We start from the raw sequence: 15,417 nt of genomic DNA, 5'->3' as shown, positions 1-15,417 counted from the left end.
TTATTTAATTCATTATATTTTTCAATCTTAATTTAGCAATCAATAAATAATTCAAGCTAAGAAATATAGTCAATATTTAATACATATAAAAAAAAGCTTTACCTTCTAAAGTAATTTAAATGATTATGATCTTTTTCTTCAATCCTTCAACTATTTAATCTTGTATATTCATTTAAAAAATAATGACAGTAAAAAAAATTTGGATTGCCAATTATAAAAATGTTTTTTTCTAGTTTCAGATTTATTAGATTTATTGAAAAAAGTTAGAATAATAAACATAGATAGAATATTTTTATTTTTCATTTTTTTATTTCAAGCAATTATATTCAAAAGAATTTAATTTTTTGTTAATTTTTTATTAGATTTATTGATTGAGTAACAAATTTAATATATGTGAAATAATCTGTAAACAAGATACTAAATATTGACTAAAGACGAAAAAATTCAGTATTCTGTCAATACTATTTGTGTTATATTACACCTAATATTATAACTAACAAATAATTCAAATATGATGAAATTGTATATAAATTATCCAATTAATAAGCAAAATTATGAATGATTTTAATTATCATTTATAATATAAAATTTTTGATTTCTCTCATTTCAAATGTAATCAATCGCAAGTAAACAAAAACCAGACAATTAATTTTTCGTTATATAAAGTTTTAAATTCATCTTTTATTTTTATATAAATAATTAATATTGTAAAGCTTAATATAACATGAAAATTCATTTTTAAAAATATAGCCATAGATTAAAATAATAAAAGGGATAAGAAATAATCTAGGATTTGAGATTTTTTAATGAACAAAAAAAAAAAAAATAAAAAAATACAATTATTTTATAAATATTTTCTCGATTTAAATTTTATTTTAAGTGAGATAAATAAATTACAATAACCAAACAGGCATTTAATTTAATAATATGATTCAAGCTTTTAAATTTTTTGATTAGCTACTTTTAATACTAGAATTTCTAAATTCTAAATCGCAGCCTATATAAAAACTAAAATAAATTTTTACTTCAATTTTTAAAAAAAAATATAATCTTGGATAAAAAAGTAATTAAATTTTTAAAAAGGAATTAATAAATTTTTAAATTTGCAAATTTTATTTCATGTTAAATTGCTTCAATTTTCAAAACACTTTTTTATAACCCAAAACATATTCATTCAACTTTTTTACCATTCTAATAATATTAGTATCTTTTCATTTTTTATTTGATATAGTCAAAATATATAGACAAAATATGTTAATCCTAAATTAAATCTAAGAATGGGAGTATAAATTTGATAATTGCCAAGTTTTTATTTACTGGAAAAATATAATTTTTTAATTATTTTTAAGAGAAAAATCATCATACTATAACAATAATATGTTCAAATAATTTAGCTTTTCTCTTTTAATTTTTTGAAAAAAGTCAATAATAAAAACATTTAAATGTTGCTTATTTTTTAATAAATAATGTTTTTTTTTTAAATTAAATAAATTTTATGTTGTTGATACAACCAAGCCAAAATATTTTTTATATTGAATTATCATAAATAAATAAATAATTGATTTTCTTCTCATTAATCTTTTATATTCAAATTTGATCAATATGCCTCAGATCTAAATGTTTTTCCTATACTTCTTTTTAAGTTTTTCTTTGTACTTTCCTTCAAAGTTGTTATGATACAAGACAATTTAAAGATCTTCAGTTATGTTTGATAAAAACTTTTCTAATTACTCTGATTCTGCTTCACTTATACTATTTAAACTAAGGTTGAGCATTTTCATTTGGGTGTTTCTGACAGTAGCAAATTCTATTTATTTTATGCAAAAAATTAATAAACTTGAAAATTTATTTTTTTAATTTAAAATACAGCCGTCTGGCATCTAAATTATGGGATCAAGGTGAGGATACATATCTTCAGTAATACGTTTTTTATTTTTTGTTGCTTTCTATATTATAGCTTCTTTCTCTTTTTCTTTTTCCCTATAAAATGCTAGTTCTTCTTAGCTCATTACTTTTTTCCCAATAGCTTGAAACATTTCTTTTAAATTCTCTAGATTTTGGATTCCATTCTTAGATAGCCCAATATACTCAAACTTTTAATATTTCTCTATAAACTAACCTAATGCTTTTATCCCTTTATTGATAAATCCAAAAATGATTGAAAATATTATAATATTGCCATCATTAAATAAAATTTATTTTTAAAAAATAGTATTTATTTTTTAGTTGTGAAATTCAAATAATTACCTTCGCCTTTTAAATTATTATGATACAATTCCAAATATTTTAATTTTAAATTAGGGTTAGACTTAAAATTATCAACAAGGCTAATGAGAATTTCATCGGTGATCTAGCAAGAACGTAGCACCAAAAACTCTAATTGAGTTAATCCTCTTTTATAAAAAGAAAATAATTTATTTATTTATTTCAACACACTTACTTTTGCATATTTAATAAAATAAGTCTTGCATCAAACTATAAACAAAACATAAATTAATATAAATCTATTTAAGAAATATTATATGGAAAATTAAAGCTAAAAAAATCAGTTAATTTTTACAGTGCTGGAATAAATGATTGCATTAAGTCCTGCCTAAGAGGATTCCACTCAAAAAATAACTTAGTAATAGGGCAATTAGGTTGGTTTATCAATTAAAGTAATAGGTTGATAGATTATTAACTAAAATTATTGTTACAAAATTTGAGTGCACACAAATTATTAAAGTTAGGTAGAATTAGTTGAATTATTTTCAAAGAAAATTAGTCAACTCTAATATTTTAGAAAAGCAAAAAAACATATTTAGATTCTTAAATATCATTTGTTGAAGGTGCATTGTTATTTTAAATTTGTACTTATCCCAATTCTTCCTACGAAATCTATCCATTATTTTTAATCCCATGATTTTCTTAGAAATACAAAGGTTCTTCTGCTAAAACAGGGTGAGGCTTTAGTCCAATTAATTTATGAATATTATTTAATGTTTAAAAAAAGTCATTCGTTATATAATTAGGTAAATCTTTAGCGTTTTTTTTAAAAAAATCTTCGAACTATTAGTTTTATTGCTCGCTATATTCAACATACTACCACCATATTTTATCTTCATAATCGCTGTATATAGGAACTATTGCTATTTTCAAATATTAAAGAAAAACAATAAGGAAAATGGATATAGTTCTAACTTTCGAATAGATGATATCATTCTTAAATAAATCTATTTACCTTTTTGCTTTTATTTATTCATTTTTTAAATAAAATACCTAACTAATATCAGAACTATAAATAAGTAAATAAATTAAATATTGTTTGAATAATGATCTCTGCAAAAAAAATTAATACTATAATTAACATTTAAAAAATAAATGCTAATGTATTTATTAAAATAAGTAAAACGTTTATTTATAAAATGTAGAATTTCTAATTTTATTTATAAAAATGCAAATAATTCAAATATTAAATAGCTAAGACAATATTTTTTTTGTTATTTTTAAACTTGAAATAAGAAAGCTTAATATAGATTTTGAATATTAATTTCTATCTATTAAATATTATCATTTATTTTAAATCAACATTTTTACATAATTGATATTGATAAGCACTCTCAATTATTTATTTTTTTTTTGATTGTATATGATAAGAAAGAAAAACTCTATATACTAAATAAAAATAGATAAATTAATTAACAAAAATTTTTGATCATTCTTACTTAAATCATAAAATTTTTATTTTATTAAATATAGATAAAATTTTTTATTTATTTAAAGTCATATTAAAGAAAAACAGTTAGTTAGTAATAAATATATAATGTCTACTGGTAGCCAAAAACAGAAGTGTAACTTAGAAGGACACGAGCTTAAGCAATTTATTGCTGTCTGTATTAGCTCTAGTTGCCATTAAAGCTAAAAATTGATATGCTCTAAGTGTATACTAGAAGGATTACATTCAAGTCATCAATAGGAAATAATCTACTTAAAGGATTATGTAGATTATGAAAAATCTGATATTTTTGATATTCCAATATGGAAGAAAGAAGGTGAAGAAGTATTCAATAAAATTTGTGATTGGGTTCTTGATGAAAACTAAGAAGAGAGAGAAGAGAAAATAGAGGCTATTTTTAGTGCATTCAGAAAAAATGTTAATATCTTAATTGATGAAGCTGAAAAAAAATATAAAGAAAGATTAGGTAGAGACTCAGCTACTTTATTAGAATTAACCGAAAAGTTTATACAAGTTAGTCCAATAGTAGTTATTTCGGAAGCTATTAAATAGTTAAGCGATGATCAATTGGATTAGAATGAATTTGAGAAGTTTTTAAACTAGAAAATAGTTAATTCAGAAGAAAGAAAGCTTTAGATTTAAGAGTTGGAAGAAACCTTTAATGATATAATTAAGATTGAATAAAGTTTAAATTTCAAAGACTTAAGCAAGTAGCTTGTTCATGAATTACCTTAGCTTATGAAAGCTGACAAAAACTTGGACATATTTTCTCCTTCTTCTTCTCCAAAAAGAAAATCTTCTAACAATTAAGATCAAGTAATAAACAGTGGCAATAATTCTAATGGTAAATTTATTTTAAGCTTACAGTATGCTTAATTTTTAAAATTATTTAAAAGATCATGAAAATTTACCATTACTGAAAAAGTAATCGTCAAGCTCTACAAAAAGAGAGAGAAAAAAATTTTTATTACTAGGAAAAAGTAATATTGGCAAAAGTACTCTTATAAATACCTTAATACATAGAGAATTCCAACCTGATATATCAGCTCATATACAAAGAAATATGGTATATGTCTATGATTTGGCTCTGTGCACCAAAAAGATTTTAATTACTTTGCAAGAAATATCTGGAGATGAAGAGATAATACATTAGAATAAAAGTTTACTCAAAAATGTTGATGGAGTCATATTACTATATGATTCTAATGAATCACTATAAGAACTTGATAAGTGGATTACTTTATTTATCGAGTTTGGTTTACATGCTGATCAACATAATAATTTCCCATTTATCTTAACAAAAATAATCAAAAATGAAGAAAATTAAGAAGTTTCATAAGAACAACTTGATAATTTCACTAAAGAGCACTGCATTCGTAGCTAATAATAAGTAGATACATCAAACCTTAACTCAATTATTAATTTATTGGAAAATATATCATAAATAATATGATTTAAATAAATCTATTTCTTTAAATATAAAATCTAAATTTATATAAGTATGTTTAAATTTATTTCAATGAAGTTAAAGATAGATGGTAATTTCAATTAATTGCATATAAAATTAATGTATTTATTTATACTCTAATATTTGATACTTATTATAAAAGTAAGGAAAAACTATTTTTTATATTAGTCAGTTGTATAAAATTAATAAATATTTAGTGATAATTTTTTTAAATTAAATTTTTGGTGTTTAAACCACTTAACAAAATAAATTAGCAATTTAAAAATAAATAAAATGATTATTTAATTAATTTGAGATATTTATTAGTTAATAGGCTAATAAATTAGTTGTTGATACATAAATATATACTATTTTGATGATAATATAAAAATTTATAGAAAACTTTATTGTAATTAATATAGGACCAATTAATCTAATCAATCTAAATTTTAAGATTAAAGTTTTAACTATTAAATTTCATTTGTATTAGGATTTGTGAGTAAGAATATTCTCAGGTTATTGTAGAAGACATCTAAAAATGGTGAAGACCCAGCAGTAATTAAAAGCTAATTAGTAAAAATAAATAAAAATAGATGATGAATTTAACTATATAAAATAACTTACATTTGAGGTGTCAATTTCTGTATTTTAAGATGTGAATTCATAGTAAAGAGAAAGATTTGCATTGTTTGTTGTAGAAATAGACTTTATTTTTTAGCCGTTATTAATATTATAGTAGCTGATATATTTACTATCTCCTCCAACCAAAATCCTCTAATAAAAAAAAATTAAAATTATTTAGTAATTTATATCTATGTAAATTTAAAATTTAACATTTTCATCTACAACTTTGATCAAGTAGACATCCTTTTATGCATTAATAACATACTTAAGATTTCCTGTTTAGATATCCCATGCAGTTATAAATCCATTATGACCACAAAACTACATTTAAAAAATAAATTTATTATTTTGTTATTATATTTTTTTATTTACTAGAGTGCTATAAAATACTTCTGTTGTGTAAATTTACTCAAAAAAGCAATTTTATTCATGCTTGAAAGTTCTTATATATTCTAAGTTATCGTTTTCTTGGATTTTCCATAGTTGAATGACTCCTATTTATGATCCTATGATTAATTATCCATCCTTGGCCAAGATCATTGATGATATAGGATTTTATTTGAGATTAATTAGTGGATTTAAGTTTCTTGAAGTTGAATCTTTAATTGCTTCATTTAAATACTAAGCTGTATTAAATTCGTTTTTTATTTTTTCACTCATTTTATCAAAGATGATAATTTAACCACTATCAGTGCCAACATAAATATTCTAGTATTAATAAAAACTACAATTAGTTTATAATTACTTGATATTTTATTAGGAATTACTTCATTTTTGCACAAAAAGGCTTTTATTTATTAATCTTCACTCTAAAATTAAAAGGATATTTAATATTTAGATTTAGTATGAAATGTTGTAAAATTTACTGTTTTATATTTTTTCATATCATTAGAGTATATATTTGGGCTTAATAAACTTCTAGGTACGCTTTAATTCAGTGAAGCAGATATTGCATTATTTAAAAATTAGGCTGAGAGGAGTTTCACTGATTCGCGATCAGCTAATATAAGTTCTCCTGTAGATAATATCTTCATATCTAAAATTGCATACTTGGCTACTTCAAAGAAGCAAGTTTATTTATAGACCATCCTTTTGAATTGTAAAATTAAATGCTAAATATTTTTACTACTTGTATTCTTTGAATTACTCTTCTTGTATAGTACTCAGATGATGATTTTTCTATTTTGTAAATACATATGTAGCAATTATCATAATAACTAATAAAATTCATAAAGTTAAATCAAAAGTAAATAAGTGTTACCAATAGATATTTAATAGGAAATATGTGAATAAAACCATAAAAATCTCCTGCTAATAAATAATTTTTATCTTAAGTTAGAACAATTGAGCTAAATCCTATCATAATGTCCCTATACTGACTTTTATAAAATTTGTAAATACGATATATTAAATTAGTATCTTATTGATAATAAATATTAATTGTCTAGATGTATGATTAATATTTAGCTATCTTTTTATATGCCTTTTATTTAAAATGCTTTATCAAATTACAAATAAATAAATGTATTTGAAAAAAAGTTTCTAATTCTAAGTCAATTTTATAAAATATTATCAAATAAATCAACTAATAATTTTAATTTCTCAATTTATTTTTAAAAATTAATATTTCATTGATTGAAAAGAAACTTATGCTTTATTTAAATGAATGCTAAATGAATTAAAAACTTTTGATCAGCTAAGTTTTGAAATAATAATAAATTATGTATGATATTTATTTAAATTGTAATAGCTCCATCGCACAAATTTTAATATTTCTAGTATAGGAAGAAAAACACTCAATACAGATAATACTATTAATAATTAATAAGTGAAGATATTAAAAAATTAAATGATAGAATTTATTTATTTATATAAGTTATAGTTGCCATTCATTGATTACTACTTGATAATTTATTTATTTATTTGTTTACTTTTTTTCTGCTTAAACTTATTGTTAATTAGTTATATATTTTTACTTACCACTTTGTAAAATAAGTACCAATTGCTTGACTTAGTCACTTTTCAGATTTAAAATAAGTAAGTAAGTACTGCTTAATTTCTCTATCTACTAAAATTTATTTAGCTATTTTATTTATTTTAAGATTATTTTGATAATATTATCGAAGTTTTTTATTAATTCCTTAAGTAGATAGACAATAGATATCCATCTATTAATCTGAGTAATAGATTGAGTACATAATTAGAGGTATCATATTTATCCTAGTTATTTCAAATAAATATTTATTTAATGCTAAACATCGTATCTGTTAAGCTTTATGATTAAATAGCTTGTTTTTTTGTTTTTACACTTTAATTTTTAGAATATTTTAATAATTTTTATTACTTATTCTTTGTTTATTTCTAAAAATATTTTTGTTTATGAGATTATATAGTAGTGGCTTTTGAGATTATTAATTCATTCATTCATTATCAATTTGCAATATCTGTGTTTTTGAGGGTGCTTCTAATCACACTAGAAACCATTATAATTTGATTAAATTTGAAAAGAGCTAGCATAGACAAATATAGTTATCATGCAGAACAGGTAACAAAGAAGCTTGATTAAAATACATTGCAACGACAAGCACTTTTTTCAAAATCATTTGATTGCATGTTATACTCCTTAAGGTTTTCTACAACAACTATATCTACTTCCTCCTTCCATTGAAGCTTTTTCTTTTACCTAGATACCTTTTATTAATTCGGTTAACTTAAATTACTCTTTTTTTAAGCTCCATTTTAGTTATTAGTGTTAGAGGAATCTTTGATACCGTTGCTATTATTGATGCTATTGTTATTGTTGTTATTGTTATTATTTTCTTCCATTTTAATCTACTAACTATCCAGTTCTTTCTCCATTATAGAACAATAATTATGCTAAGTGATGCAATAGTATATAATTTAAATTTACCAAAAATATAATAAAAGCAGATTTTGAACTGTCCTTGGTTGAATTTGTATTACTCTTTACTTAATTTTTGCTACTTTAAATATACTATTTAGTATTTTTATGTATTCTTCTCCTCTGTTCTTCCCTTCTCTTTATTAATTCTTCAAATAAATTTTGTCTTTAATTGTTTCTTTGTTTGTTTGTTTATTGGAGTTATTATTATTATTATTATTTGATAAGGTTGATCAATAAATATATTTTTCATACATAAACCAAGGAAATCAAATTAAGTTAAATGTATGAATGAAACTTTATTAATTATGATTATTTATTTTTTGTAAAACTTAAATAAAACAATATTGATAACTCCTTTATTTCCTATAGTTTTTTTTATTAGTCGTAAGTTTTGATAATGATTTAATCTAAAAAGGTCTTTAAATTAATTTAATTTAAGGAAAAAAATTTGCAAAAATATTATCTTAATACATCTATTTAAATAAAAAATTCATTGTTTTGCATTAAAAAAAAGAATTTTAACTCCTTAAAGTCAATTAATAATATTCTCTCCAAATATTTTATTCAGTAAATTTTTCCATCTGTTTTTTTAGATATTTACTAGATAAATCATATCAAGTATTCCTTTGATAATAATTTTTGGAAATCAAAAAATTTGTTTTTGGATGCAACTTACTTTTCCATCTTTCAAATATATTAATTAAATTGAGGAGAAATTAATCTTTTTTTGTAAATAAATAATCAATAAAACTCATAATTTACCAATCATCTTTTATTTTATGACTAATTAATCTATGTTTTTTATTTTTAAATTCAGTTTTAAACCATATCGATATTTAGTAGGAAATTAAATTAATCCATCTAAATAAAAAGTCTGATTTTAAATTGAATTATTTCTTAATAAAGTTAAACTAACATTAACTATATGAGTATAAATCTAATAATTATTTCAGTACAAATTTTTGATCTCTACATAAAATATTCAAAGATGTTTAAGAAATTTGAGATATGTTTCTGGGAGTAATTCATAAAAATGCTTTTAATTATATAAAGCAGTTATTATTCATAATAAAAACTTTAACCCAAGATATAGATAGTATAGATATTATATGTAATTGAGATTTTAAGCAATAAATAAATATTTAATCAAAATAATTTTAAAGAACAATAAATTTACAATAATAAATTATTTTTATTTCATTTTAAAGTTATTATTTTTTTTAAGAAGTATTTTTAATTTAAATCAAATAATTAAACGGTTATTTATTTACTTACTAACTTATATTAAATTTATTATAATATTTAAAAGATAATTACAGCGTTTCCCTCGATATGATCAAAAAACCATTATGCTAAAGTTTTCCTAAAAATATACTAGTTTTTTTTGGCATTTTTGAACTGTGCTGAATGACAAGTAAAAGGGGAATATCACTTGGTATATTTATTTTATATTTGTTTTTACTCATTCTTTCTTTTTACTATTTTTTTAGTTTGCTAATTTACTAGAGTTTGTATATAATTCTTTGAGTGGGTGGTACTGATTAGGAGCAATGCTACTAAGAGTTTAATAACTATAAGTAGAGTAATTAAATTTATTTAAATTTGCCATAAATTGCCATAGATTTTCATCGTCATTGTGTCCTTATATTTGAAATTTCTCTCTTTTTCTACTTTGTTTCTGTAAATCTGATCCAACATTACTATTATTGTCTTGGTCTCTAGTATTTTCTTTGTTCTCATTTTAATTTAGATTTATATTTTCTAGAGGAGTTTAGAAATTCTTTTACTGTGAATTATCCTCGTTTTCATATTTAGAAGGGGATTATTAATGAAATTATAATATATTTTCTTTTTTTTGTTATATATTACTTGTAATTTTTACTGACTGCAATTCTTACAGATTACGATCACTTGATTAATGATTATTTGGGACCTATTAAGAAATAAGTGATGAATTTCTCTTATTTAATTTACTGTTTCCATTTATCATTTAAGAGGATTACATTTAATTTTACTATTATTTTTGTTATTGCTAGTTATTGCCTGATCCTCCTGGGCGAGGAAATATTTAGTCTATAGTTAATTTGAATGTATCATCCAGCAAACGTGGCATTAATTAATGCAAATATTAATTAGATTCTTCTATACAAGGGTTTGTATTAACTTCAATCAGCCACACCTTGTAGTCCTCATCAATAAAAAAATCAAATCCAAACATCTCAAAGCAATACTTTCTATCTTGTGAGTTTAATTTTTTTTTAGCACTTGCTAGAGTTATTAAGCAAATTTCTCTTATTGTAGGAACTATTTTACCAAAAAGATCTAAGCCTTCGTATTTATTACCTGCTTACTTTATAAACTGATCAAACTATTCTAGTGACAGAATATTTCCATCTTCAAACTCTCCATAATTTTTAGCATATTTTTATACAGCATTATTAGTAAGGTGAATAAATTAGTTATCTAAATCATCCATTCTATATATCTCACTCGCTGTACGGATATATCCACACTTGTAAAAGTAACTATCCATTGTATGAGTTACTAATACAAACATTCTCATATCAAATTTTCTTCCTTTTATAAGCATAGGTTTCTCAATGTACTTTTAAATAACAAATGTTTAGCTCTTTAAAATTTACCAGCTTTTCACTTGCTTCTGATCTTTTTCTTTATTTTTAGAAGTTAGTACATCCTTTTACTAATTTGAGTCTTTAAGGCTACAACCAATTTGCTCTACACTGCACGTAAGTCCAGTTTGATTTGATTATTAAGTTGAGCCAGATAAAAGCATTTAGCCTGAAGATTCTTAGTATTATTGATTTTAATTATTTCCTTCTTTTTCATTTTCACTTGGTGATTAGAGTTACTTATTTTAATCATTTGTAGAGATTTGTTAATACTCCTCTGCTAACATTAAATTTCTATCGAGAGTACCATCTGAATAAATTTTAATCTGCTTCTCAAGTTAGTCAAAAGAAGAAAAGAGCTCAATACCTCTTCCTCTATTATAAATGGTTGTCTTTAGTAACCAGATATATTGGCAATACTCTTTATTTACAAATGATGGATATAATATAGGTTTGGAGTAGCTATTTGATTTAATCTTTTTATAGTTAGCATTTACTGATTAAAAAATTTGTCTGATATTTTTTTTGAATTCTGCAACCATTTTTTTACTATTTTCAAAAAACTCTGATTTAGGATGATGTTTACAAAAGAAATTAGCAAATTTAGTTATCTGTAATTCGCAAGAATCATCATTGAGATCAATCAAAAATGTGCAAGGAGTTAAGCTAAAAAGAGAAATTTTATTCGTTTCACAAAATAATTTTAGGTTCTTTACTAAATTATCTTTTTAACTTATTTCTCTGTGCTCTTCAAAGTGATTTACACATTACTTAGGTCCGTTTGAATTCAATTTCTCATACTTTATTCCTTAAATCCCTTATGTCCATCTGAAGTTATAGCTCCCTTATTAAGTTTCACTGTTAAACTCACACCACCACTCTCTAGATTTTAAAATTCTCTTAACAAGTTCTGCATTATTACCATATCCAACATAATAGCGATAAGCTTGAAATTAGTTTTGATTTCCTGAAGTCAAATTACTCCCTACCACATTATTCGTTACTCCTTAGAATAATTGCTAGCTTTATAATCCCTTTAAATCAACTAATTATTACTATCCATTTATACTATTTGCCTATCCAAAAAATTAAGGAGGGTTTGATATCTGTAGATCTTATTATCCTAACTGCATTTATAGTTTTTTTTATTGCAGTTCAAGGTATCTGATCTTGTAAGGGTTTAGTCTTAAAAGTTATCTTTTTTACTAATCTGATTAGTTCTAATTATTGATGGCAAGTTCAAAAATTTATTCACTAGGTTGATGTAATTGGCTATTATTTTAGATGGATGAATTATTATGGACAATATTGATAGAATTTATAAATAAAGGCGCAGATTCTGAACTAACTAACTCAAAGTTATTTTGAACTGAGCTAGGTTGAAAATCTTAAACACATTTTTATTTAGTTGGAGATTAAGTCTAAGATAGATGATTGCATTGCCCTATAATAATATTAGAAGCTTGATTAGATAAAGCAAGCTCGCTTTCATCAGATAGAAGATAGGATGGTTTTTATTAGTTACGCTTTCTTTATATTTATTATTCTGAAGTAGCGTATGATCTTTTCTAACCATGGGATGAAGAAGGTGTTAACAATTTGTTTCTCTATTAGGATTCATGCTAAATATTAAGCTGATTTAATTTGTTAGTTTCTTTACCTGAATTGACACTATTTATTGCATCGATAATGTATTACTTATACTACTAGTCATCTTTTTAATATCCTTTGAATTACATAGTACCTCCATAGTTAGATTATGGGTAGAAAAAAGTTGGATCATCACTCTTCATCATTATCTGTGAATTCAATTAATCTATTTTGTTTTAGGATTACTTAGACATTTAGAGGACTTCAGTTTGACTTATTCTGTTAAAACGCAGATTAGAATGGTCTATTGCCTATTGTCCATATATCACCATTTCAGACAAAGAAGGTGAATTGCTTACTTGAGATTATAAATTACTACCACTTAGAAGTCTATTTGGTTTTGCTTGCTTTGTATGATTGTATTACTAAACTTAATAAGACTCTTGCTAATTTTGGTAAGCAGGATTTTTGTTGTTAGAATTTTAAATGTTGTAATTTTTAATTGTAAGAGGATTGGTGTTAATATTTTTTACAGATTCAAACTTGTTTCCATTTTTAAATTGAAACGGTTAAGCACTTTTAATAGAAAGTATAGGGTTTTGTTCATTTTATGTTTGATTATAGTTAAATTACTCAGAAAAATTGGAACCACCTTTTTAATTGGAATTTTAATTGTTTAAAAGGTTTTAATTTAAATTATTCTCACTGAATCTTTCTGAAAGGGGTTTAGTATTAAAAATCTGAGCTTTCCTTTTCTATTTTTATAACTCATTGCAATTTTAATCTTCCTCAACTATGACTTCCTTGTAACTTTCTTACTTTCCATTTAATTGAAGCTATTCATTTTCGTAAAAAGCTCTTCCTTGCTAAACAGATTAAGAAATTAGACCTTCAACATTTTTCTAATAAACTAGGTAGTCTGAAGCTAAAAGTTAATCTATCTTTTCATTCACCTTTTATTTGTTCTTGATCATAAGCTTCTCGTTGGAGTATTGCTCATCGATGATAGGGTCTAACTTAAAATTTAATGTCTAGTAAGTTTGTCCAGAGCTGCTTTAAATTATTCTCCTATCTTAAGATGCTGAGTGCGGATTTTTAAGATAACCGCTTCTATTACTTCCAATTAAGCTATTTTTATTCTACTATTAAGTTTATTCATTATTTTTCAAGAAATTATTCATAATATTATCTGTAAGATATTAGCTACTGTTCTTTTTTTGGAATCTAATCAGTTATTCTGCTCTCTTTGTGCCTATGTCAGATACTGCAGAAATATTTTTTTCAGCGCTATTTTGGTTTTTATGTTACGTTGTCATATTATTTATAAGCTGGTTATTACCCTTAGAAATCTATCTATTTACAATTCTTGGATTGCTTGAAGAGGCAAAACCTTTAGTTGGGAAAAATGAGTAAGATAATGTTGTTGATGAAGGAGATGAAAAGTATTATTAGTTGATAGGTTCAGGCTTTTAATTTAACTTGTTACCTACAAAAGTGCTTGTTTCATCTATAGTCTATATTTGATGCATCTAATTTTTGGGTGACATATCTGGAATTTAAGAGGAGAATCTATTTGAAGTATATCCTCTAGGAACATTTAGTCTATCTAATGTAAAATTATTGTTTCCTTGAATCAAAATATCTAGCTTGTTCTCCTAGTTTTTGTTTTACTTTTAAACATTTTTATTTCTTAAACCTATTTGTTGGATGTTCATTTTGATTATTTAACTAAATATATTTGATTGATAAAAAATTTGAAATTAGTTAAAAAGTAAAGATACTGATCTTATTATATTAATAATTATGATGATGAATCAGTGTTAGTTTGTTATTATAAGAATAACTAAAACTTTTTCATTTAAATCTTAGAGTATATTATTTGATTATATCTAAGATAACTTTAAGAAAGAAAGAAAAATACAATAAATTAAAAACTGATGCATTAGTAAAAATTTCTAAACAATTTTTAAAAGTACTTAATAATTTTTTATCACTGGAACTTTTTAATTGCAATTTTTAAATAAGAAAAAGAAAAACATACTTTTTAAATCTTTTTTAAACAAAAATGATCTCATAATATGTAATTTAATTATCATTACTAAAAGCAATTTCAAAAATGAATTAATAATTTGATTTAAAAAGCTTGGCACAATTTATTTAAATTTTTAATATATTAAATTAGAAATACAAAAATCATTTTCGATATAGTAGCTCTCCCTAAAACAATAATAATGGAATTTTGAATTTGAATACAATGATCCCTTTTTATTTAATTAGAAAATTTTATTATATTAATTATTATTTAAGATAAAGCTAGTGTTTATTATCACACAATTTAATAAGAAATATTTTAATATAAATTAATATGAGCATATACAAATATTTAGATTAGTTAAATATGTTTATGTTAATATCATTTTATATTGTAAAATTCGATTTTTCTAAAGTTCAAAATTTAAACAATTTTATGTGTAAATTAATTTCTAAGTTTCTTATTGAATAATCA

General features: G+C 22.8%; 5 protein-coding genes across 5 annotated transcripts; 1 reads left to right on the top strand and 4 right to left on the bottom strand. All coding sequences in view use genetic code 6, as the record gives it.

Moving 5' to 3' along the window:
- Positions 1 to 1,607: 1,607 nt before the first annotated feature.
- Positions 1,608 to 3,242, bottom strand: TTHERM_00149590 (hypothetical protein; the record flags this gene model as incomplete). The annotated part of the gene is made up of 5 exons (XM_001021594.2): positions 1,608 to 1,807; positions 1,868 to 2,134; positions 2,248 to 2,393; positions 2,561 to 3,128; positions 3,221 to 3,242. 5 exons carry the CDS (start codon positions 3,240 to 3,242, stop codon positions 1,608 to 1,610), a joined length of 1,203 nt encoding a protein of 400 aa, XP_001021594.2.
- A 560-nt stretch (positions 3,243 to 3,802) lies between these two features.
- On the top strand, positions 3,803 to 5,168 carry TTHERM_00149580 (50S ribosome-binding GTPase; the record flags this gene model as incomplete). The annotated part of the gene is made up of 2 exons (XM_001021593.2): positions 3,803 to 4,559; positions 4,612 to 5,168. The coding sequence occupies 2 exons, from the start codon at positions 3,803 to 3,805 to the stop codon at positions 5,166 to 5,168; spliced, it is 1,314 nt and encodes a 437-aa protein (XP_001021593.2).
- A 284-nt stretch (positions 5,169 to 5,452) lies between these two features.
- On the bottom strand, positions 5,453 to 7,316 carry TTHERM_00149570 (hypothetical protein). The gene is made up of 8 exons (XM_001021592.2): positions 7,048 to 7,316; positions 6,934 to 6,965; positions 6,653 to 6,875; positions 6,554 to 6,595; positions 6,159 to 6,494; positions 5,997 to 6,107; positions 5,787 to 5,936; positions 5,453 to 5,728 (listed from the first exon to the last, which is right to left on the bottom strand). Exons 1-8 carry the CDS (start codon positions 7,147 to 7,149, stop codon positions 5,600 to 5,602), a joined length of 1,125 nt encoding a protein of 374 aa, XP_001021592.2. The 5' UTR covers positions 7,150 to 7,316; the 3' UTR covers positions 5,453 to 5,599.
- A 1,002-nt stretch (positions 7,317 to 8,318) lies between these two features.
- Positions 8,319 to 8,645, bottom strand: TTHERM_00149560 (hypothetical protein; the record flags this gene model as incomplete). The annotated part of the gene is made up of 1 exon (XM_001021591.3): positions 8,319 to 8,645. One exon carries the CDS (start codon positions 8,643 to 8,645, stop codon positions 8,319 to 8,321), a length of 327 nt encoding a protein of 108 aa, XP_001021591.3.
- A 1,508-nt stretch (positions 8,646 to 10,153) lies between these two features.
- On the bottom strand, positions 10,154 to 14,626 carry TTHERM_00149550 (tubulin-tyrosine ligase family protein; the record flags this gene model as incomplete). Its single annotated transcript, XM_001021590.2, has 2 exons — positions 10,154 to 14,301; positions 14,398 to 14,626. The coding sequence occupies 2 exons, from the start codon at positions 14,624 to 14,626 to the stop codon at positions 10,154 to 10,156; spliced, it is 4,377 nt and encodes a 1,458-aa protein (XP_001021590.2).
- Positions 14,627 to 15,417: the final 791 nt, after the last annotated feature.

The sequence above is a fragment of the Tetrahymena thermophila genome (genome assembly GCF_000189635.1).
Source record: "Tetrahymena thermophila SB210 genomic scaffold scf_8254545, whole genome shotgun sequence".
Classification (NCBI taxonomy): domain Eukaryota; phylum Ciliophora; class Oligohymenophorea; order Hymenostomatida; family Tetrahymenidae; genus Tetrahymena; species Tetrahymena thermophila.
The sequence above is the reverse complement of the archived record's forward strand: the minus strand, read 5'-3'. Positions and strand labels throughout refer to the sequence as shown.